At 57.2% G+C, this 21,870-nt stretch overlaps 1 protein-coding gene across 3 annotated transcripts; it reads right to left on the reverse strand.

Moving 5' to 3' along the window:
- Positions 1–819: 819 nt before the first annotated feature.
- Positions 820–14,882, reverse strand: tph1a (tryptophan hydroxylase 1 (tryptophan 5-monooxygenase) a). 3 transcript variants are annotated; one of them, XM_088934853.1, is made up of 11 exons: positions 14,739–14,882; positions 10,690–10,827; positions 8,911–9,094; positions 7,416–7,516; positions 6,738–6,805; positions 6,215–6,411; positions 5,706–5,841; positions 5,224–5,350; positions 4,439–4,534; positions 2,116–2,249; positions 820–1,700 (listed from the first exon to the last, which is right to left on the reverse strand). In XM_088934853.1, exons 1-11 carry the CDS (start codon positions 14,826–14,828, stop codon positions 1,526–1,528), a joined length of 1,446 nt encoding a protein of 481 aa, XP_088790979.1. In that variant the 5' UTR covers positions 14,829–14,882; the 3' UTR covers positions 820–1,525. The 3 variants fall into 3 exon arrangements, with proteins under 3 accessions (XP_088790979.1, XP_088790978.1, XP_088790980.1); XM_088934852.1 differs by having other exon boundaries at positions 10,684–10,827; positions 14,739–14,878; XM_088934854.1 differs by lacking the exon at positions 14,739–14,882 and adding an exon at positions 13,012–13,166 and having other exon boundaries at positions 10,684–10,827.
- Between the last annotated feature and the right edge of the window lie 6,988 nt (positions 14,883–21,870).

The following is a 21,870-nucleotide window of genomic DNA, read 5'->3' on the forward strand; positions in this document are numbered from 1 at the left end:
GGGGCGCTCACCCTGTGGTCTGTGTGGGTCCTAATGCCCCAGTATAGTGACGGGGACACTATACTGTAAAAAGGTGCCGTCCTTCAGATAAGACATAAAACCGAGGTCCTGACTCTCTGTGGTCATTAAAAATCCCAGGGTGTCTCTCGAGAAGAGTAGGGGTGTTACCCCGGTGTCCTGGCCAAATTTCCCCCTGGCCTTTACCAGTCATGGCCTCCTAATAACCCCCATCTCTGAACTGGCTTCATCACTCTGCTCTCCTCCCCACTGAGAGCTGGTGTGTGTGAGAGGACTGGAGCATCATCCAGGGGGGGCTGCACACTGGTGGGGGTGGAGGGGTCCCCATTAACCTGTAAAGAGCTCTGATTGGAGTGTCCAGAAAAGTGCTATATATGTGTAAGCAACTATTATATATATATTATTGTTATTATATTATTTAAACACAGCTTGGAGTGGGCGGGAGGAATCCAGTCTTGTCATTTAGGAGTCTGTAAATCACATGAATCCGATTCTGCAAACTCCTGCTCACAGACGCTCCAGGTAAACTGCAGCAGTTAAGCAGCCAACATGAAGTGTGGTTGTAGCCAATAATCCATCACGCTCACCATCAGATCTAATTGGCCGGTTGTCAGGGCAACCTCCTCATTGACACGGTCCCTCTCTACACCTCTCGAGAACCGAGAGGCCACCTCATGTACCAGTACAGAGCTCACAAAACACAATAACCCCCCAGGAGCAAAGTCACCGTAGAATAGTTTCTGCATTGAGAAGAGGCAGAGCTCTGCGAGAGAACAGTGAAAAAGACAAAGACTCTTAGACTTTTGCTTTTTCATCATTTTCATCTTTAATGTTAGTGCAGTTCTTAATAGATGGGTGGCAGAGTGTTGATAATATTACGATCATTGATTGATTGTGTTGTTGCAACTATTAATGTTCTCTTTGCATTGGCAAAACTACAACACACACTTCTACCCCAGGAAATCAATAGAAGATAAAAGAAACTATACAATCAGTCAATCAATAAATAAACAAACAAGATCTGATACTCCTGTATAGCAGCCAAGAAACACCCAGAATTCTTTGGCTCTTGCAGACGCAGGGCGGCAGGGAGAGAGAAACAGGTTCGAGGCAGCGGGAGGGAAGGAGTGAGAGACTCATGGGAAGGGGCCGGGGGGGTTGATCTGAGAGAGGAGCGAAGAAGGTGCTGTCAGAATCGTATGGCATGGTATATATAGAATATACACCATATATGTGCTGTACATACAATATATATCAAATGTACCATATATATCTCATATATGACATGTATATTATATACACCATATATCTATATACCATCTACATCATACAGATCATACTTCACGGAATAGCTTCAGCCCATAGCCCAGGACAGAGAGACAGAGGAAGAGAGGGAGAGAAGGAGAGAGAGGTGCACTCAGTCAATGCCGGCTCAGTCAAGGGTGTGGAGGGTGTGGGTATCTATCCTGCCACTGGGGGGAGCCAGGGCCATGCGTGGGGAGGGGCATCAGATCCCCAGGTGCTTGTTGAGCCGGCTGAGGGCGTCGCCCACGATGTCGAGGTCATGCCTCAGCTCTTCCACCACCCTGTTGATGCTGGTGGTGTCCCCCAGCACGTCCACGCTCTGGGTGTAGGGGTTGTAGCGCACCGTGAAGGGGCGCCGGATGGTCTTCGCAAACTCCCTGGGCAGGGGGGGCAACAGGAACAGGGCAGCTGAGACGGGCGGGCCTGGCGGGGCTGCCTTCTCGGCACTGACACTCAATTAGAGCCACATCACTGATCCAATTAAGCCATGACCCACTCGGGCAGAGAGAAAGCCGTGACTCAGCAGGACTCAGAGCGAGGAGCGCTGAATCAGGGTTTCCTGTCCACCCTGGGGGCAGATTGGCCTCCCAGGGGTCACCACTGGGGGCAGAGAGCCCTTGCTGCGTCTCTTTGACGCCTTGCTCTGCCTGCTGCAGGGAGGTCCGCCCCTCAGCCCAGCGCTCCTCTTCCTGCACGCTGAGCTGGGAAAGGCGGACTTGACATCTGCCGGGCATGGCCAGCCATAAACGCCAGAGCGGCTGACGGAGCATGGCGGTTTCGGGAGACCTTTACCTCATCTTGAGCTTGGCCTCCTCGAAGCTCTCGGACACGAAGTACACGTCCTGGAAGGTGGTGATGATGCACTCCTGCTTGCACGTGACCTTGGGGTCGAAGGGCATGATCTTGGAGTTCCCGGAGAGGGCATGCTGGGAAGGCAGGAAAACGTCAGGTCACCCCCAGAGGCCAGGCTATATCAACTTGGAACTTGGTCTTCCGAAAAGGGGATGAGTTCAGAGAGCAGGCCCCCAATCCACGAACCGACAAAAAACTGCAAGAAGACTTCGGTTCGTTTCCCGCCACCTCAGGGAGGAAATCTGAACTCATACGTCCTAAATGATTCAAGGGGAGCTGCAGTCACTTTTTCTCCGACCTGTTGTTAAATCTCGCTAACAAAATCAATTCATTGACGGTATCGCAAAATTTGAAGTTCTGCAAGTCGCCAGATCGTCGCACACGCTTTCAAGTGCCCACAATTTGCCACGTGAACAATTTTCCTTAGGGCCTTTGTAGATGGGAAGGAGATTCGCTCCCAGTGACTGCTCAGTTAATAATTATGTTTGGTTTTATTTGTTATAGCAGTATATACTAGTGTTTATTTAGTGTTAGTTTGGAATGGTGTAGTTAAGTATTAAGGACTGTTATAGTTCTGGTTCTTCGAAAAACTCAATAGTTTAGACAGTCTTAGAGTTAGTTATTTGCTTTTGTGAATATCTTTTTCATGAATGCCAGAGGTACTCGAAATGTTGTAAAAAAACTGTGTGCTGAGTTTTATTTTTTACAGGAAATGCATGCACGTTGAAACTACATTTTATAAATAATTGAGAAATATTAAAGCAAGGAAAATATGATACGTGTAAAATATACAATTTGACCACATAATTACTTAATTACCTCTGGTAGTTAAATGCTTTTTTCTGCTGCGTTTTTTTTTTCTATTGTACATGATTCTGATCCTCTTGTTGTATTTGTATCTGTAAATTCTATGTTTAATAAAAATTAAAAAAAAAAACAATTTTCCTTCCTGCTCACTAGCCACTGTCATGATGTCACAATCGCAAACCCCTCCTCTTAAGGGCGCTCCAGCCCTTCCTTGTTTTTCCACTCATCTCCCGCACCTGCTCCCTGTTCCAGCCCCCTTTTCCAGTTCCCCCTTAAAAGCCAGACGCTGACGCTATTCCAGGCTCTGCATTGGTTCCCGTACCAGGCGAGTCGGGGACCCGGAAGCGCCTGGCCCCGTCAAGTTTTTAGTTTCTGTTCCTGTTCCCATTCCCCCCGCCGGTCCCGACCCGGTTCTGGTTTTAATCGTCTGTCTTGGATGGATCGCCTGGCCTTGGACTTTTGCCCTGTTTTGGATTTCCCTTGTTGACTCATCCCTGGATCGTTTGCCTCGGCCACACCTCCCCCGACCACCAGCACTCCACGGAGTTCTCATCCCCGTCTCCTGCATGCTTTTTTCCCCCGTGTTTTCTTCACTTTCCCTGGATTGTGTCGTCTGCATAGGGTCCGGCTAAGAACGCTTCCCTGACACATGACTGATGTACGAGTGAATAAGTGCAGGTTGTGCAGCAGACATTTCACTGCAGAGATGTTCCAGCGTGATCTGCATGCAGAGTTAACAAGTAAGTCCTATTTGTTGGCAAAACCATCTCGAACTCAAGAGCGATATTTCTTTGGGATTAAAAGAGCTGGATTCACAAGCCTGCCTGTTTACAGTGCAATAGGGCTGCTTCACCTCACCGGAAGTTTTGTTGCCTCATTCCGGATTGCAGAAAATGGCGCTGCACCCACCTGAAAATGTTGTCTATTTAGTGATGTGAACTGGAGGTTTTTACAAGTCACTGTGCACATTTTATTTTTATTGTGGTTTGAAATGCGCTCATCGGTGCCGATTCTTTCTAACCCCAGAATATCAAAATAGCGCTGCAGCGCCCCTTTGCAATTCTCGAAGGCTCAAGGCCAGGTGTGGTACACGGCGCACAGGTCCACCCATCATCGGAAAAAGGCTGCTCATTCCTGGTTAGAGTCCTGGCCGCCTGGAGTCGATCCCGAAAAGACAGGGACTCCGGCCAAGTCAAAGATCACCGTGCACACAAACGCGCGAGATCACTGCAGAGGCACCGGCTAAACCACCCGGCATGTTTGCGGGAGCCAGGAGGAAATGAGAGAGACGTGGGGAGAGAGCGTGCCAGCTCCAGGGCCCCAGAGCTCTAGGGCAGCAGAGCAGACCGCTGCCATACCGCCCTGCCTTTAAATCCTCTCTGCCCCAGGAGGATCTGACTGCACGAAGGTCATTCCCCACGGATTCCTCTCGGTGTGCGTGGGGATGCGCGCTTACCTTGAGCTCGCTGATGGAGGACAGCAGGCCCGCTCCGTACGCCCTCAGCTTGCCCTCCTGCTTGCACAGCCCGAACTCCACCGTGAAGAAGTAGCACTGGGACACAGGGCACAGGGAGCACGTTACCGCGCTGGACAGGGGTGGCGCCGTGGAGCACGCTGGCAGGCGCGCTCCAGATCGGAGCACCACAAAGACACAAAGTAGACAGCGGAAGAGCTGAAGCTGGAGGGGGGGAGGCGTTTACAATAACGAAGGAAGGGGAACCAGCAAATCAACACACAGGATTTGCTCTCTGCATTTCCTGTGGTGGCACGGCTGAGAATCACCGAGCCGCATATCCGCCGATCACCACTAGAGGGCACAGTAAGGCAAAGAATTCGGCTCATTACCCACAGCTCCCCCTCAGAAGGGGCAGCTGTACAAGATTCCCACAGGTGTCTTTGCGTTCGTCGCTGAACCTCGCCCAGCACGGAAGCTAAGACCCACATTCCCTTTTCTCTCCCACGTCAGGAGACAAAAACCCCCTTTTGTTTCATTTTCTTCCACGATTTCCAGCCGTTTCCCCAGGGAACGACCCCTCGAGAGCCTTCTACCAGCGGTCTCTGCAGCTACACTGTTTTGACTCTCTAGACGGGCTTTGAAGAGTCTTCCACCGGGGAGCTGGACTGGATCATGCAGCGGGACTGCTAGGAGGAGAGAATTCCTGCCTTGCAAAAGCACAACCCACTCTCCTCCCTGCTGGTGGCGCCCCCGTGTGGTCAGTGGAGCCGGGGGGCGGCACTCACCGTGGCCAGTTTCTGCACAGCGTCGTCCGAGGCCCCGAGCGATGCCAGGCCGATCTCCTGCGAGAACTGCGCGAAACTGGGCTCCGCCAGCAGGGGCACGTGGCCCAGCAGCTCGTGGCACGTGTCTCTGTAAGGGCACACAGAAAAGCTCACAAATCGGCCATCCATCCATCTCCTATCCGCTTTATCCAAGACGGCGTCGCAGGGGAGCCGGAGTCAAACCGGCAGGATACACCCTGGGCGGGACGCCAGTCCGTCTCAGGAAGTTCAGAAAAAACAGCAAGTCATTTGGAATCAAATCTACTTGATTATCATTGCCATTCTCCTGATCGAATGGGCAGGGCGGGTGAAGCGTGAACTAAAAAAATAAATATTGCTCTTTTGTCCAGAAACGCAATGAAACAGACAAGGCTAGCCCATGGGTGGTAGGTGGAACTTGCACCAGAGAAGACATAAGAGCCGATGTCTGGAGGAATACTTACGGTTCAGGTGTGTAGAGAGGATCAGAGCTGTGCCGCACGTACTGGGTGCAGTGGAAAACCCGAAAGGCTAGGCCAGCGAGGAAATCTCTGGGGGACAGGTACCCTGCCACTGGTCGGATAGTGAACCCTGTGCGTTCTGAAACAAACGCAAAAGAGGTGTACGGGCTGTCAATCCCACCGCAAACACCAAAGCCCAACAAATCCCACTGTTAACACCAATCCCAGTCAATCCCATGTTAACACCAAAGCCCAACAAATCCCACAGATACCACCAAACCCCAGTCCATCCCACAGTGGACACCAACCCCCAACGAACCACACTTCTCCAGCCTTCCTCAGAAATCCACACACATCCAGACAGAACTCTCAGATAACAGAGACCAAAGAAAAAGAGAGAAGGAGCGTCACTGTGCTCTGAAGAGACAAGCAGGTTGTCACACTAGATGACCGGGTGCTTACACAGAGACGACACCGTGTCACAGAAAGGGGACAGGGGGCGCTGCTCTTACCCCGGAGGAACCGGGAGACGTCCTCCAGCTGGGGGATGTTATCCTCGCGGCAGTCGCAGTACTGGGAGAGCAGGGGCAGGTTCTTGAGGTACTCGCGGCAGGCATGCGTGGGGTACAGCTTGTTGAGCTCCCTGTACACCGTCCCCCAGGTCTTCACCTCCTCCTCTGTGAACTCGATACGGGGGATGGGGTCCCCACTGAGGGGGGAGGGGGGAGAGACAGTGAGACGGAGGCGCACAGAGCCCTGTCGGTCCTGTTGCTCAGTGCGCTCTGGGATTCCCTTGTTGGCATTATTAGTAGTAGCAGGAACTAGCAGGAGATCTGTTCTCCTCTTTCTCCCATCTGAGCTCCTTTTTGAGGACACAGATCCAAGCTGGACGCTGTCACAGAGCTCAGAAACGTCACCACACGGGCGACATGTCTAAATCTAGTGGTGGAAACAATTTGATTAGCCCTGCAGTTTCTGCTTGTTTCGCTGTGGGGCTGGCGTGCCTCAGACATGCACAGGCAACAAGGAACTTACTGCTTGTAGCTCATTGCCAAGTCCGCAAAGTACTTCCTCCTCTTGCGGTAGACGTTGTCTTTGAAGCCCTGAAAGGGACAAGAGCCAGTCGTCAGCCCTCTGTCTCCCTCTTCTCCCCTCTGCCCCCCTCTGCCTCCCTCTGCTCCCCTCTGCCTCCCTCTGCCCCCCTCTGCCTCCCTCTGCCCCCCTCTGCCTCCCTCTGTCTCCCTCTGCCCCCCTCTGTCTCCCTCTGTCTCCCTCTGCCCCCCTCTTCTCCCCTCTGCCTCCCTCTGCCCCCCTCTGCCTCCCTCTGCCCCCCTCTGCCCCCCTCTTCTCCCCTCTGCCTCCCTCTGCCCCCCTCTGCCCCCCTCTGCCTCCCTCTGCCTCCCTCTGTTCCCCTCTGCCTCCCTCTGCCCCCCTCTGCTCCCTCTGCTCCCTCTGCCCCCCTCTGCCTCCCTCTGCCTCCCTCTGCCTCCCTCTGCCTCCCTCTGCCCCCCTCTGCCCTGCCTCAAACCAAGACTGATCTTCATGTGCCTGCTGAGATTTGACTTTTCCCCAAGCAGATATACTGTGTATAAGCATTCTCTCTCTCCGTCGATATAAAAGAGAGAAAACTCTGCACAATGCAGAGCACCGGGCCGGACCGATTCCCTGTGCGGCCCGGTCTGAGCGGGCCGGGCTGGGCACTCCGCTACTCACCGGGTGGTCGGCGTCTAAATCGGAGCCGTACATCAGCACCCTGTTGGCACACTTATCCAGGTCCGAGATTTTCTTGGGAAACCAGGGCACGTTCTCCATGTCTTCAGCAAGAGGAAAACCACACAGTTAGCCAGTCAGTCGCTGCTGTCCGGCGAAGGGCTCTCCTGGCTGTGTCAATAGGGAACATCAGCCAGGCGTTTGGACTGTAGTATTCCGAGTGCCAGTCAGCGCACTAACTCTGCGTTTCCCAGTCCAGATCCCGGAGTACTCCAATGTCTGGTTTTCATTCCCACTCTGCTCTTAATGACAGATGTTCATGGAAAACTTAATTCTAACAACTGATTATTCCTGTCTCTGGACTCACCAAGAACCTCCCTTACAGTATGTGTGCCACTTCCAAGAAATATTAAGAGCACGACTCCTTTACAGCTTGGGCTCCCCTGCATCTTTCCGAACAGCTCTCGGTGTTTCGCCTGCCATCGGTTAACGATGTGCAGACACGGGTGTCAGTGACTCTGTCAAACACACACTGTTGTGCGGCCTCTCAGTGCTGCAGGGGCTCATGGGTCAGTGAAAAGACCAACCCTGCGGAAAGCAGGAGAGCTGGACCCCTGGCAGAGATTTCTACTACACAGAATGAGCTCGGTCGTGCTCGATTCTAACCCCGTGCTGCGGTTTAAGAATGGAAACGGTTTCAAAAGTTTCAAACGAGCAGGTCAGCCTGAGCGCTCGATGAGCTCAACTGGCAAAGCGCGGCTAGAGGGAACGCCAGGAGCCACGGGAGAGTTTCAGGGCCGCAGGGGTCAGTCTCCGCGGAAACCAGGAAAACATCCTGCCTGTCTGTCTGCCTGCCTGCCTCCCTGCCTGTCTGCCTGCCTCCCTGTCTGTCTGCCTGCCTGTCTGCCTGCCTGTCTGTCTGTCTGCCTGCCTGCCTGTCTGTCTGTCTGCCTGCCTGCCTGCCTGCCTGCCTCCCTGCCTGCCTGCCTGCCTGCCTGCCTGCCTGTCTGTCTGTCTGTCTGCCTGCCTGCCTGCCTGCCTGCCTCCCTGTCTCCCTGTCTGCCTGCCTGCCTGTCTGTCTGCCTGCCTGCCTGCCTGCCTGCCTGCCTCCCTGTCTCCCTGCCTGCCTGTCTGTCTGTCTGTCTGTCTGTCTGTCTGCCTGCCTGCCTGCCTGCCTGCCTGCCTGCCTGCCTGTCTGTCTGCCTGCCTGTCTGTCTGTCTGCCTGCCTGCCTCCCTGTCTCCCTGCCTGCCTGTCTGTCTGCCTGTCTGTCTGTCTGCCTGTCTGTCTGCCTGCCTGTCTGTCTGCCTGCCTGAACGAGGAGCGAAGCGGTCTCTGCCCTCGGGGGGGGGGGTTTTACTGGTGACCCTTCCCCTCCCCGGCAGAGGTTTCCTCCCACCCTGGAGCTGGCCAGCGGTCAGTACGGTTACCGCGGTCCGGCGGTCAGGAGTTGTCGGGCGGGCCGGCGGGCAGTACGGTCCGGCGGGCAGTGCGGTTACCGCGGTCCGGCAGGCAGGAGTTGTCGGGCGGGCCGGCGGACACGGCGCTGACGTGCGCCCGCAGCAGCTGGATGATCTCGTTCAGCTGCTCGCGGTTGCTGTCGCAGTCCACGAAGATCTCGAACTCCGAGCTGCGCCGCTTCGACTTCCGGGACTCGATGTGAACCAGGTTGACGTGCTTCTCCTGAGAGGGAGGGAGGGAGAGTCTTCATTATCCCTGAAGGGGGGGCAAGTTGTTTTACAGCAGCAGTGCTGGTGTACAGACAGACACAAGAAAACAAAACGACAGGAGCAACAATCTACATATTTACACAGAAGGTCGAGTGTTGAGTGACGAGATGGCTACAGGTACGAATGAGAACTTCAGTCTGTTGATTTTTGCAGCTGGGGAGTCGGTGTCTGTGTTCTGATGGGAGTAACTGGAAATGACTAATCAAGGGGTGTGAAGGATCGTCACAGATGGATTTCGCTTTACGCAAAACACGTCTCTGATAGATGGAGGAGAGGAGAGGAAGATCAACACCAGTGACCTCCTGAGATCTCCTCACCAGGCTGCCCGGTGTGTTCGTGCCTCTCAGACCAGCAGATCAGGGTGAAAGTGAGGACAGATTCCAGGAAGGACCGCAGGAACAAAATCAACGCAGAATCGTCGACCTTAAAACGCTCGAGCTTCTTTCAAGAAAAAGCAAAAGACGTTGTCGTCCTTTTCTGAGGATCAGGCCAGTAGTGGCTTGGGGTCCAGACCAGCTCTCCCAGCTCCCCTGTCAGGGCGGGAGTGTGGGGGGGCAAAGACCACCTTTACTCTTGGAAGACATTTGGCTTGAGGAGAAGGAGGAGGAAGAAGAGAGGCGGACAGGGCGGGTGTCACAGTCGTCATCCCTCCTCTAGAGGGCGCTCTGACCTTTTATTATGAGTTTCATGAGCACGTGCGCCTGTGTCTCCTGTCTGACCCGTCACTCTGTAAGTTTTGCGCCTCCTGAGCTCTGGGCTCAGTATTGGACGTCTGAAGGCCCGCCTGTCCACCGGCTCAGGAGAAGCTGAGGGGGCAAGACCTCTTCCCCAGCGTCCTGACCGTCTGAGTCCGGGGCTCGGAGCGCCTGGCTCCATTACGGTTTCATTTTCCATGTTCCTGGATCCCTTTTCCCTGTCTACGTCTTGGATTGATCTCCCAGCTACCTGGACGTTGGACTGCGCCCCGTTTTTTCCCTTTTGGGGCTCCCACTGGACTTGTTCACCTGCGCTCCCCCCTCGCACCCGGATCACCGTCAGCCCCCCCCCCCGTCTGTCCTCCCATCCACTCCTCTCTGTGTTTTCCCTATTGTCCTTCTCCTGTCTCTTCCGGATTGTACTGCCCTACAGGCTCTGTGGCTCAGGATCTGCGCCTATGGCTGGAGGGTTGCTGGTTCAAATCCAGCGGCCAGCAGAGGAATCCTACTCCGTTGGGCCCCTGAGCAAGGCCCTTAACCCCAACTGCTCCAGGGGTGCTGTATAAATGGCTAACCCTGCGCTCTGACCCCCAGCTTCTCTCCCTGTCTGTGTGTCTCATGGAGAGCAAGCTGGGGTCTGTGAGGAGACAAATTCCTAATGCAGGAAATTGTAAAGGGTTAATAAAGTGATGTTGTTATTATTATTATTATTATTATTACAGGACCGGCGCCCATGACAGCGGGTCAGGGCGCGAGGGAGGGAGACGGATTTTGAGGAAAAAAGCAGAAACTGCCCCCCCCAGAGAAGGAAGGCAAGCAGAGTGCAGGCGGCTGTGTCGCTCTCTACCTGTACCTGGAAGAGCTTCAGCGCCTTCACCAGTCCCCCCACCTCGTTCTTCAGCGAGAAGACCACGGCGGCGCGGCCGCGCTCGGGCGCCTGGCTCCTGTTGTCCCCGTTCTCCTGGATCCTGCTGAAGGTGGAGCGGTTCATCTGCGGGACAGGAGCAGCGGAATCAGCCGGGTGCTGGGGTGATGGGCGATTCTGGCTTGACGTTTCGGCCCACACGTGCAGCACATTGTCCGAACACCTTTTCTGCACCACAGAAACATCGCTAGACCGCGCCCCATGCGATCACCCACTGTGGGCTGAAAAGCTGATCGACTCGTGTGTGTTCTCTCGAAATTGACCACTGTACTGCTCTACTCGCTGGGGTTTCTAAATCCAAATTCGGCAGGCAGAATCCTGACCGGGTCTGGTGCAGGTGATCACATTACTCCTGTCCTGGAGTCCCTGCACTGGCTTCCTGTTAAATCCTCCTGCTCACCTATAAGGCTCTGCATGGCACCTCAGTACTGAGCTGTTATCGCCCTACTCCCCACCTCTCAGCCTTCGCTCCTCTAATTCTGGTCTCCTGTCTGTCCCCCAAGCCCCTCTACACTCTAGGGGTGACGGGGCTTCTCCTGCTGTGCCCCAGAGCTCTGGATCTCTCTCCCCGAGGATATCAGAGAGTCACCTTCTCTAAACTCCTTCAGATCCAGACTCAAACCTTCTTCTGTCGAAGAGCCTTTACTGAACTGGCTCCACTCTTCACCCCTCTGCTCCTGCTGTATTCAGTACCGCCATCCACGGTCTCCTCTGTGGATTGTAATTGTGTTTTATCTTGTGTATTCTTTTTATTTATTGTTGTCATTCGGTAAAGCGCTTTGAGAAACCACCTTTAAAGGTGCTATATAAAATAAAGTTGATTATTATTATTATTATAAAATAAACTCAAAATGAAAAAAAAGGGTCATCGAACTGCATCAGGCCTGCGGTTCACACGCTCCCCCCCCCTGCCCGGTTCGGTTCGGTTCGGTTCGGCAGGGTGTCATTCACAGCTCCCACCACCAGAGGGAGCCCTGCTGCCGCCACCACACGATCGCGCCGCGTTTGAACCGCGCTGGTCGGACCGCGGCAGTTCAGTTCAGTTTATGGCTCAGAGGCACAAGCGCAATCACATGCTGATTTGCGCGTGATGCGTGTCACCCAAAACACAGAGACAGAGTAGCGGCGGCGGCGGCGGCGGCAGCAACAAGTTAAATAACACACGACATTTGTTTGTTTGTTTTTTAAAAAACCGCTGGAGCTTTAGAAGCTGCAACCTGTTTTCTGCGGGAACACGCAGTCCCCGGGTGAACGTCTGAACGCCTTCGGAGCCGAGGCGACACCTATCAGTGCCCCCGGTCTCTCACATCTCTCGGTTCTGTCCAACATCCTCGTTCTCCGGACCGGACGTGCCGGCAGCTCACCCACTCCGGAGTCGAGGAACCCGCCCCGGGCTGCGTTTTGTGGTAGCGAGCTGGGCGTGCGCCGTCTGCGAGGCGGGGCTGAATTATTAAAGCGAGCCGGGGGCTGTGCTGTCACCGGGCGCGGCGCAGGACAATGGGTCACCGACAGCAGGTGCGCAGCGATTCCTGGCAGTAATAATACTGATTGTTTACACTTATACAGCGCCTTTCTGGACACTCCACTCAAAGCGCTTTACAGGCACACGTGCGGCGATGAAAAGCCCGGAGCAGACCGGCAGACTGGGAAACTATCGCGTCATACCGACTTCTCAGGACCAATAACGACATCATCTAGAGTTTGACACCCGAAGAAGGCTCCAGGGCCGAAACGTTGCGTTGTCTTTCTTCTCTTTTCAGCAGGAATAAACCTTTACCTGTTCCTTCGCAGCCTGCGCCTGCTGACGCAGCCGCCCACCTGAACTGCTTTAATCCACAGTTGTGGTCCCGCCCACGGGTCCGGGTCCGAGTCCGGGAGGAGGTGTTGTCTGGACGGGCCGGATCAGTCTGGGGTCGGGGGGCTCTCCCCGCACTCCCCGCAGGTCCGGGAGCCCAGACCCTCCTCAGCCCCGCCGCACGCCCACACCAGCAGGAGGGCGGCGAAACGTCACCCCTTCATCCGCGCGAGGACCTGACACCGCCTCACCCTGTTCCCCACGCGCACCCCACTCCGCGCGTGGGCACCCCACGATCACAGCGACCTGAATCGCTTGCGAAGATATTTCGCCCCTCCTACCCCCATCCCTTAAACCTCCCCCAAAGCGCTCCACGCGGCGTGGGGGCCACGCCGGCTTTTCCGGCCACTGCTCGCGCCCCGGCGACGACCCAGTTAAAATATCCACGCACGCACCCTTCCCTGGCAGGCTCCCGAGCCCAGGCGCTGCCCCGCCCGCCGCCCGGCCAGCCGGAACCCGAGCATTCGGACCGAACCGGGCGCCGCTGTCGTGCCTCTCGCCAAGCGGCCGGCCCGGGTGATCTCGGGTGAGGCGGTGCCGGTCTGATGAGGGCCGCTTAAAGCAATCCCTCCTGGGAGCGGGGACGCCTATTATTAGCCCCGCTTATGTCAACTTCACCCGGGATTATGGACGTATTAATTTTCACCCGCAATTCATCAGTGGAGCGTGGGACCGCCCTCACGAGGGGGCAGCTCGGCGGGCGCGCGCGGCGCGCGTGCAGGACGGCGGAGACGCGGGCGCGGCTCGTGCCGCTCGGCGCACCTGTCGCGCGAGGGAGGGGCTGGGGGGGGGGGGTCTCGCTCGCTGTCGGGCAGCGCGCGGAACGGACAGGGCGCAACCGATCGCCGGACCAGCAGCGAGCTGCGACCGAGCTGTGCCCGGGGCGTGTTCTTCTTTCAAAGAAAAACACGCGCAAAAGTCCCCTGAACCGCCGTTTAGCTGCTCCGCCTCAGAGAGTGTCACCCCGGCGGGGGTGCAGGAGACTGTTCCTGGGTTAAACGGCCGCAAAGGCACAGGGACGTGACCAATCCACGCTGAGAGGTCAAGAGGACAAGACGCAGGGGCTCTGCAGCCCAGACACGGCGTCTTTCTTGTCCTCCCAGCGGGGATGTGTGCTACCTGTTCCTTTCCCCCGGGAAGGTAGCGGAGGGCTCTCTCTCTCTCTCTCTGCCTGATGTGCTGATTTACCGTCTCTCCCGGAGCCACCGCGACCCGCGGGACTGTCGGCTCCTCTGGGCTTGTGCGAGAGCGGCTCTGAGGGTTGGGGACCAGCTCTCTCCCTAACCTGAGGGGGGGGCACGTCAGTGGATACGCTACGAGATACTCTGGACGCGGGACGGCGTGTTCGGTCCGGGGGTCTCTGTGTGTCGGTGTGTGTGTGAGTGTGTGTGTGTGTGGACGCGCTGTCCGGGGGTCTCTGTGTGTCGGTGTGTGTGTGTGAGTGTGTGTGTGTGTGGACGCGCTGTCCGGGGGTCTCTGTGTGTCGGTGTGTGTGTGAGTGTGTGTGTGTGGACGCGCTGTCCGGGGGTCTCTGTGTGTCGGTGTGTGTGTGAGTGTGTGTGTGTGTGGACGCGCTGTCCGGGGGTCTCTGTGTGTCGGTGTGTGTGTGAGTGTGTGTGTGTGTGGACGCGCTGTCCGGGGGCTCCAGCGATCCTCAGCCTAAACCTCTTACCGCCCTGACGCGGCTGCCGTGTCACCGGCTGACACGCCAAAGCTACTTTCCCGGGAGCCGCGACCAACTTAATCAAAGTCACCCGGAGAAAGAGAGAGCGACCCAGACAGCGACACGCCATAATCCCGCCGCCCCCCGCCTCGGCGTCTCTGCCCCCGACACGGACCTGACACGGACCCGACACGGACCCGACACGCAACGGGCGGCTTCCAAGAGCGGCGCTCTGTGCTTTCTGACTGATCTCCAGCGTCTCTGCCGACTCCAGCCCAACGTTTCACGACGTACTCCGTTTATAAAAGACAGACAGAATTATCCCCTGACAAAGAAACGGGTGCAAAGTAAGATATTCAAAGGAAGTCTGTTTTGTTTTTTACCAAAACAAAAAGACTAAAAAAAGGAGACATTTTAACGACCAAAAAGGTCCCGCAACACCCGAAAACCGCTTCTTACTTCATTGTTAAGCTGCTTCTCTTCGAAACCCGTGTTCATGGAGTCGAAAGACCTGCCCCTTCTCGGCCCGTCGATCCTGGCTGAGTACATCTCGGAGCCCGGCGGTCTGTCGGCTGCTCTGGGGACGCGGTACCGCAGCTCTCTGGGCCGGTGCAGGCGGCTGTCCTGGTATTTAAGGCGCCCGGCGAGCCAGAGGGTGTGTGTGCGTGTCTGGGAGGGGGGTATCGGGGCGGAAGGGGGGGGACGGTGCGAGCGGTAATCTCGCCCATTAGACCGCACCGCTGGCGTCACGGGAGCCGGGCGCTTGTTCGCGCAGCAACAAGGAAAAAAAACACATTTTCCCCGCCGCGCTCAAACGGAGAAAATGACGACTTTCCGCGTCTGCCCGGGGGGCGTGTTGTCGCGCTCGCACCCTCGGCTGCCGTGGAAAAAAAAAGAGCTCACAGCCACGCACCCAGAAGGAGTGGAACCTGTGGATCGGACACGGGTCCTCGCCCTTGGCCTTTGTGTTAAGCGCTCTTTCGCGCCGCGTTAAAACGACGTGTTGGTCTCAGCAGACCGCCACTTTCCTCCCCCAGCGGAAACCAGGCGCTGTGTGCGTTGAATTTGAAAAACATCGCGTTAAAACAGGCGACGTCCTTCGGATGAGACGTAAAACCGAGGTCCTGACTCTCTGCGGTCATTAATAATCCCAGGGCGTCTCTCGAGAAGAGTAGGGGTGTTACCCCGGTGTCCTGGCCAAATTTCCCCCTGGCCTTTACCAGTCATGGCCTCCTAATAACCCCCATCTCTGAACTGGCTTCATCACTCTGCTCTCCTCCCCACTGAGAGCTGGTGTGTGTGAGAGGACTGGAGCATCATCCAGGGGGGGCTGCACACTGGTGGGGGTGGAGGGGATCCCCATGGCCTGTAAAGCGCTTTGAGTGGAGTGTCCAGAAAAGCGCTATGTAAGTGTAAGCAATTATTATTATTATTATTATTTTGCGAGGTTGTGAAACCAGCGGGCGACTGTTGAGCTACAGTAGCGCCCGGATCACAGAAATGTCAAATGCAAAACCAGGTCAGCTCCCTTACCGCGGTAGATCCACAGAGACACAGTGGTCACAGCCTTTAAACTCCTTGTCTCTTGTGTGTCAGTAAATCCGATTCATACACATCTGAAATACAGATAGAAATACCCACACCTGAAGACGGCTCCACGGCTTCTTCGGTCTTCTTTTTTTTCAACATGGAATAAACCTGTTACTTGTTCCTTTGAAATACAGATAGGCTGTATTTACAAACTGTTGCAGAAGAGCGGTTTTTTTTATTAAGAAATGTTTCATTTCACTCTTTCAGCAAGTGCTCAGAAGTAAAATAAGCTGCACCGAAGGCCTACAATTATATATTTTTTTCATTCTACATAACGTAATCGTTCTGTTTAATTCTGTTCATTAGGGGACACATTGAAATCCGTCCTTTGTTGTTATTATGGTCTCGATTTCAGACGAGCTTTTATCGGTTTAGTGACCAAACTAATTCGGACTAAAAGGGCTTTTAAAAATGTAACCTCGCAGGAGGGAACTTTAATCGGATAGGGGGTTGACGAAAGAGGTTCAGACATCTAATCAAGAGCGGCTCCCGTCTGCTTTGCAGATCCCCAGCAAGATCGAGGATTGATCGACAAAGTTGAAGCGGCTTGTCAGCTCTTTGATCACATGGGAATATCAGGCCAAAGCCGGCAAGGCGGACCGACAAGTCCAGGGATTCGGGTGGATCCAATTAAAAAGAGTCCTTTACAGCTAATCTGCTCATTCAGCATCGGAGGGGGCGCCCGTCCTGCCGTCTCTCGCCCTGGGCTGTCGTCCCTCTCTGACCCCTGACCCCTAACCCCTGACCCCTGACCTCCTGACCCCGGCCCGGTCCGACCCAGGCAACCGTCCTGTCCAGCACAGGCTGCGTGTCTGTGAAAGGTGTGTGTGTGTGTATGGGGGGGTCCGTCGCCCCCCCGCGGTACCCCCACGCGAGCTGGGCGAGAGCAGGAGCCGTGCATACGGAATCGAACCCAGGACGTCCGGACCGAGGACCCGTGAGCGCTACTCACCACCGCAACTCTCCGTCCAATTCTCATAATAATAACCACCAAAACGTCAACACAAAACCACCAGGAGCGACTCATTAACAGACGAGGCGCGGTAGCAGCGCACACCATTTGGCGCTACTGCACCGACTGAGCGCCGAACTGAACTGTTTCAGGCCCAGTTCTGGGACAGAATTCATTCCCACGAGGCTACGGAGCGCAAGGTCACTGAGAAGCTCACAGCCATATTAATACACGACGTGCCGGCGACTCTGGACGGATTCATTTCTGTCTTAATAAAATGAGGGGAAGGCCTGAAAAAGCTGAATAATATTAATAAAAATAATAAGGATCTTCCTGTTAGTACCGTGGCCGGATGCGGCGCTGAAAAGTGACTGAAGTGTTTTTTACACGACCAATCGGCTCACCGTTATTTCCTGGAGCGCAGGGCTTCATAAACCCGCGCAGCCAGCCGTGCGAAACCAAGTCAATATTTGTCCCCCGAGCCGAGCTCTGTGAGCGCTGTTTGCTCAGCCCGCTGGTATTAATTATGATGATTAGTGCTGGAGTACGGCGTGTGCGCGTGTCGGGGCGGAGGCGTGGGGCTGGAGACCGAGCGAAGACTTTTCTAAAACACAAACGCTCATTCACGATGTGAAATTGGTCATCCGTTTCTCTTCTACATGTCGAATTATCCCGCCCGGTCTCACTAAAGAGACGTGCGTTGGGCGGAACAGCACAAGGCATTTGCGATTCTCTAACCAGGTTTCCGAAGCTTGCAGCCGGTGTTACAGGTGCGAGTTCGGACCCGTGTCAGCGTCGTGTCCTCGGTTTCGGTTTCTCCCCGCGCTGTTGTCGTGTAAAAAAAAGCCCAACAGTAACACGCGGAGATGAGAACAAACCCCACGGAGGTCGCGATCACTGTCCCGAGCGGGACAAACTTGGGTTACGTGCGAGTTTCTCAGTTAGACGCGCGACTTCAGAGCTGTTCCCTGGCGTTGGGGGTGAAATGGTATGAGATCGCTTTGCATGGGTCAGGTCGCTTGAATTCAAGCCACAGGTACTGTACCTACCCCCGAGCTCTGAGAGCGCATCGAGGGGGCCGTAACGTGGACGTGTTCTGCGTGACTGGAAGCGCGAGTTTCTGTTCAGCACCGCGGAGCCGCGGACAGCTCCTCCCCGCTCCCACGGCCGCGGCTCAAGAGAAGAAAAACACACACGAGCGCAGGCCCGCGGGGCGCTCATCCGGGCCCGCGAGGCCTTGGCATTTCAAAACCGGCTGTTTTGTTTTGTTTTGTTTCCACCGGGGGGGGGGGGATGAGGTCAGCGCTGTGCGTGTTTTCCACCTTTCAATGCGAGGCGCTGACAGAGCGGTGCTCTACCGGGGCCCAGAGGAGACGAGGCGCTGACAGAGCGGTGCTCTACCGGGGCCCAGAGGAGACGAGGCGCTGACAGAGCGGTGCTCTACCGGGGCCCAGAGACCAGACGAGGCGCTGACAGAGCGGTGCTCTACCGGGGCCCAGAGACCAGACGAGACGCTGACAGAGCGGTGCTCTACCGGGGCCCAGAGGAGACGAGGCGCTGACAGAGCGGTGCTCTACCGGGGCCCAGAGGAGACGAGGCGCTGACAGAGCGGTGCTCTACCGGGGCCCAGAGGAGACGAGGCGCTGACAGAGCGGTGCTCTACCGGGGCCCAGAGGAGACGAGGCGCTGACAGAGCGGTGCTCTACCGGGGCCCAGAGGAGACGAGGCGCTGACAGAGCGGTGCTCTACCGGGGCCCAGAGGAGACGAGGCGCTGACAGAGCGGTGCTCTACCGGGGCCCAGAGACCAGACGAGGCGCTGACAGAGCGGTGCTCTACCGGGGCCCAGAGGAGACGAGGCGCTGACAGAGCGGTGCTCTACCGGGGCCCAGAGACCAGACGAGGCGCTGACAGAGCGGTGCTCTACCGGGGCCCAGAGGAGACGAGGCGCTGACAGAGCGGTGCTCTACCGGGGCCCAGAGACCAGACGAGGCGCTGACAGAGCGGTGCTCTACCGGGGCCCAGAGGAGACGAGGCGCTGACAGAGCGGTGCTCTACCGGGGCCCAGAGACCAGACGAGGCGCTGACAGAGCGGTGCTCTACCGGGGCCCAGAGGAGACGAGGCGCTGACAGAGCGGTGCTCTACCGGGGCCCAGAGACCAGACGAGACGCTGACAGAGCGGTGCTCTACCGGGGCCCAGAGACCAGACGAGGCGCTGACAGAGCGGTGCTCTACCGGGGCCCAGAGACCAGACGAGACGCTGACAGAGCGGTGCTCTACCGGGGCCCAGAGGAGACGAGGCGCTGACAGAGCGGTGCTCTACCGGGGCCCAGAGGAGACGAGGCGCTGACAGAGCGGTGCTCTACCGGGGCCCAGAGGAGACGAGGCGCTGACAGAGCGGTGCTCTACCGGGGCCCAGAGGAGACGAGGCGCTGACAGAGCGGTGCTCTACCGGGGCCCAGAGGAGACGAGGCGCTGACAGAGCGGTGCTCTACCGGGGCCCAGAGGAGACGAGGCGCTGACAGAGCGGTGCTCTACCGGGGCCCAGAGACCAGACGAGGCGCTGACAGAGCGGTGCTCTACCGGGGCCCAGAGGAGACGAGGCGCTGACAGAGCGGTGCTCTACCGGGGCCCAGAGACCAGACGAGGCGCTGACAGAGCGGTGCTCTACCGGGGCCCAGAGACCAGACGAGGCGCTGACAGAGCGGTGCTCTACCGGGGCCCAGAGACCAGACGAGGCGCTGACAGAGCGGTGCTCTACCGGGGCCCAGAGGAGACGAGGCGCTGACAGAGCGGTGCTCTACCGGGGCCCAGAGACCAGACGAGGCGCTGACAGAGCGGTGCTCTACCGGGGCCCAGAGGAGACGAGGCGCTGACAGAGCGGTGCTCTACCGGGGCCCAGAGACCAGACGAGGCGCTGACAGAGCGGTGCTCTACCGGGGCCCAGAGACCAGACGAGGCGCTGACAGAGCGGTGCTCTACCGGGGCCCAGAGACCAGACGAGGCGCTGACAGAGCGGTGCTCTACCGGGGCCCAGAGGAGACGAGGCGCTGACAGAGCGGTGCTCTACCGGGGCCCAGAGACCAGACGAGGCGCTGACAGAGCGGTGCTCTACCGGGGCCCAGAGACCAGACGAGGCGCTGACAGAGCGGTGCTCTACCGGGGCCCAGAGACCAGACGAGGCGCTGACAGAGCGGTGCTCTACCGGGGCCCAGAGACCAGACGAGGCGCTGACAGAGCGGTGCTCTACCGGGGCCCAGAGGAGACGAGGCGCTGACAGAGCGGTGCTCTACCGGGGCCCAGAGACCAGACGAGGCGCTGACAGAGCGGTGCTCTACCGGGGCCCAGAGACCAGAGGAGGCGCTGACAGAGCGGTGCTCTACCGGGGCCCAGAGGAGACGAGGCGCTGACAGCATGTCCGCGGGCACTCGCGGTATCGTCACCTGACGGAACCGGAAGCTCGCGCACCGGGAGCCACGGTGCCGGTTCTGGAATCCCGGCCCGTGATGCTGGAGGCCCTCGGGTGTTGGGGGGGGGGGGGTGCCTCGGCCCAGTGAGCAGGGATCCGATGAAACTAAAGATAACGCGCGTACGAAGAGCATCTGTCAGAAGCAATGCGAGAGGCCGGCTTCAGCGGAGACCGCGCTCGCTCGGGGCGGGAAGAGCCTGGAGCCGACGGCGAGCAGCGGTCAGCCCGCAGCCCGGACCCGGCTCGCCAGACCTCGCTTGTGCACCTGAGAGACGGAGCGTATAGCCAGACGAGGGCAGCTCCGTGCGGCTCTCTCGGGGATGGGTAATCGCGGAGGGTCAAACATGTGAACGGCTCCTGGTGTCCTACAGGAGCCACAGAGGGTTAAGGGAAACTCTGTGTTCGTTATGTGTGCGCCGTCCCCCAGTGGTTAAACCCTTTATCCGTTTCTACGTGCTGAAGGACAAATAGAAAACTCCAACAGCCTCCACTACTCAGCACAGAACTGCAACAAACTGAGTGTGGGGATGTGCTGTGTACCCTGTGTGTGTGTGTACCGCACAGAGGCCTAAGAAGAGTGTGTGTCCACAGCTGACAGACACACAGACACAGGAGAGAGGGAGAGAGAGGTGTCAGGGAGAGGTGTCCCCAGGAAGGGAGGAGAGAGGGGGGGAGAGGAGAGAGGGAGAGGGAGAGGGGAGAGAGAGGGAGAGGTGTCCCCAGGAGGGGGGGAGAGGAGAGAGGAGAGGAGAGGGGGAGAGGGAGAGGGGAGAGAGAGGGAGAGGTGTCCCCAGGAGAGGATAGAGAGGAGAGAGGGAGAGGCGTCCCCAGGAAGGGAGGAGAGAGGAGAGAGGAGAGGAGAGGGGGAGAGGGAGAGGGGTCCCCAGGAGAGGATAGAGGGAGAGGAGAGGGGGAGAGGGAGAGAAGAGAGAGAGAGGGAGAGGTGTCCCCAGGAGAGGATAGAGGGAGAGGTGTCCAAGGAGAGGAGGAGAGAGGGAGAGGCATCCCCAGGAGGGGGGGAGAGGAGAGAGGGAGAGGGAGAGGGGAGAGAGAGGGAGAGGTTTCCTCGGGAGGGGAGGGGAGAGGGAGAGGGGTCCCCAGGAGAGGATAGAGGGAGAGGAGAGAGGGAGAGGCGTCCCCAGGAAGGGAGGAGAGAGGGAGAGGAGAGGAGAGGGGGAGAGGGAGAGAAGAGAGAGAGAGGGAGAGGTGTCCCCAGAAGGGGAGGAGAGAGGGGAGGTGTCCTGCAGAGCAGACTGAGGCTTAGCTGGCCCCCTGGGACTAACACTCAGCAATTTTTCCCCACCTCACCCAGCCTGCCTCTCCCGACCTGCCTCACACCAGCCTGCCTCACCCGACCTGCCTCACACCCGACCTGCCTCACACCAGCCTGCCTCACCCGACCTGCCTCACACCCGACCTGCCTCACACCAGCCTGCCTCACACCAGCCTGCCTCACCTGGGCTTTGCGCTTCACTGAAGACGCTCTTCTCCCTCAGTGGCCTCCAACCCGTCACCGACAGGCAGCCACACGTCCTCGTGTCTCCGGGCAGCGCTGGGCACCCTCTCCCACACTGCACACTC

The sequence above is a fragment of the Atractosteus spatula genome, chromosome 16, assembly GCF_055471065.1.
Source record: "Atractosteus spatula isolate fAtrSpa1 chromosome 16, fAtrSpa1.hap1, whole genome shotgun sequence".
Classification (NCBI taxonomy): domain Eukaryota; kingdom Metazoa; phylum Chordata; class Actinopteri; order Semionotiformes; family Lepisosteidae; genus Atractosteus; species Atractosteus spatula.

Coding starts and splice junctions, on each gene's coding strand:
- tph1a (XM_088934852.1), bottom strand. CDS start 14,828: ATGTACTCAGCCAGGATCGACGGGCCGAGAAGGGGCAGGTCTTTCGAC. Junction 5,842..6,214: donor CGTCTCCCGGTTCCTCCGGG/GTAAGAGCAGCG, acceptor CGTTTGTTTCAG/AACGCACAGGGTTCACTATC. Junction 5,351..5,705: donor CCTCTCTACACACCTGAACC/GTAAGTATTCCT, acceptor GTGCCCTTACAG/AGACACGTGCCACGAGCTGC.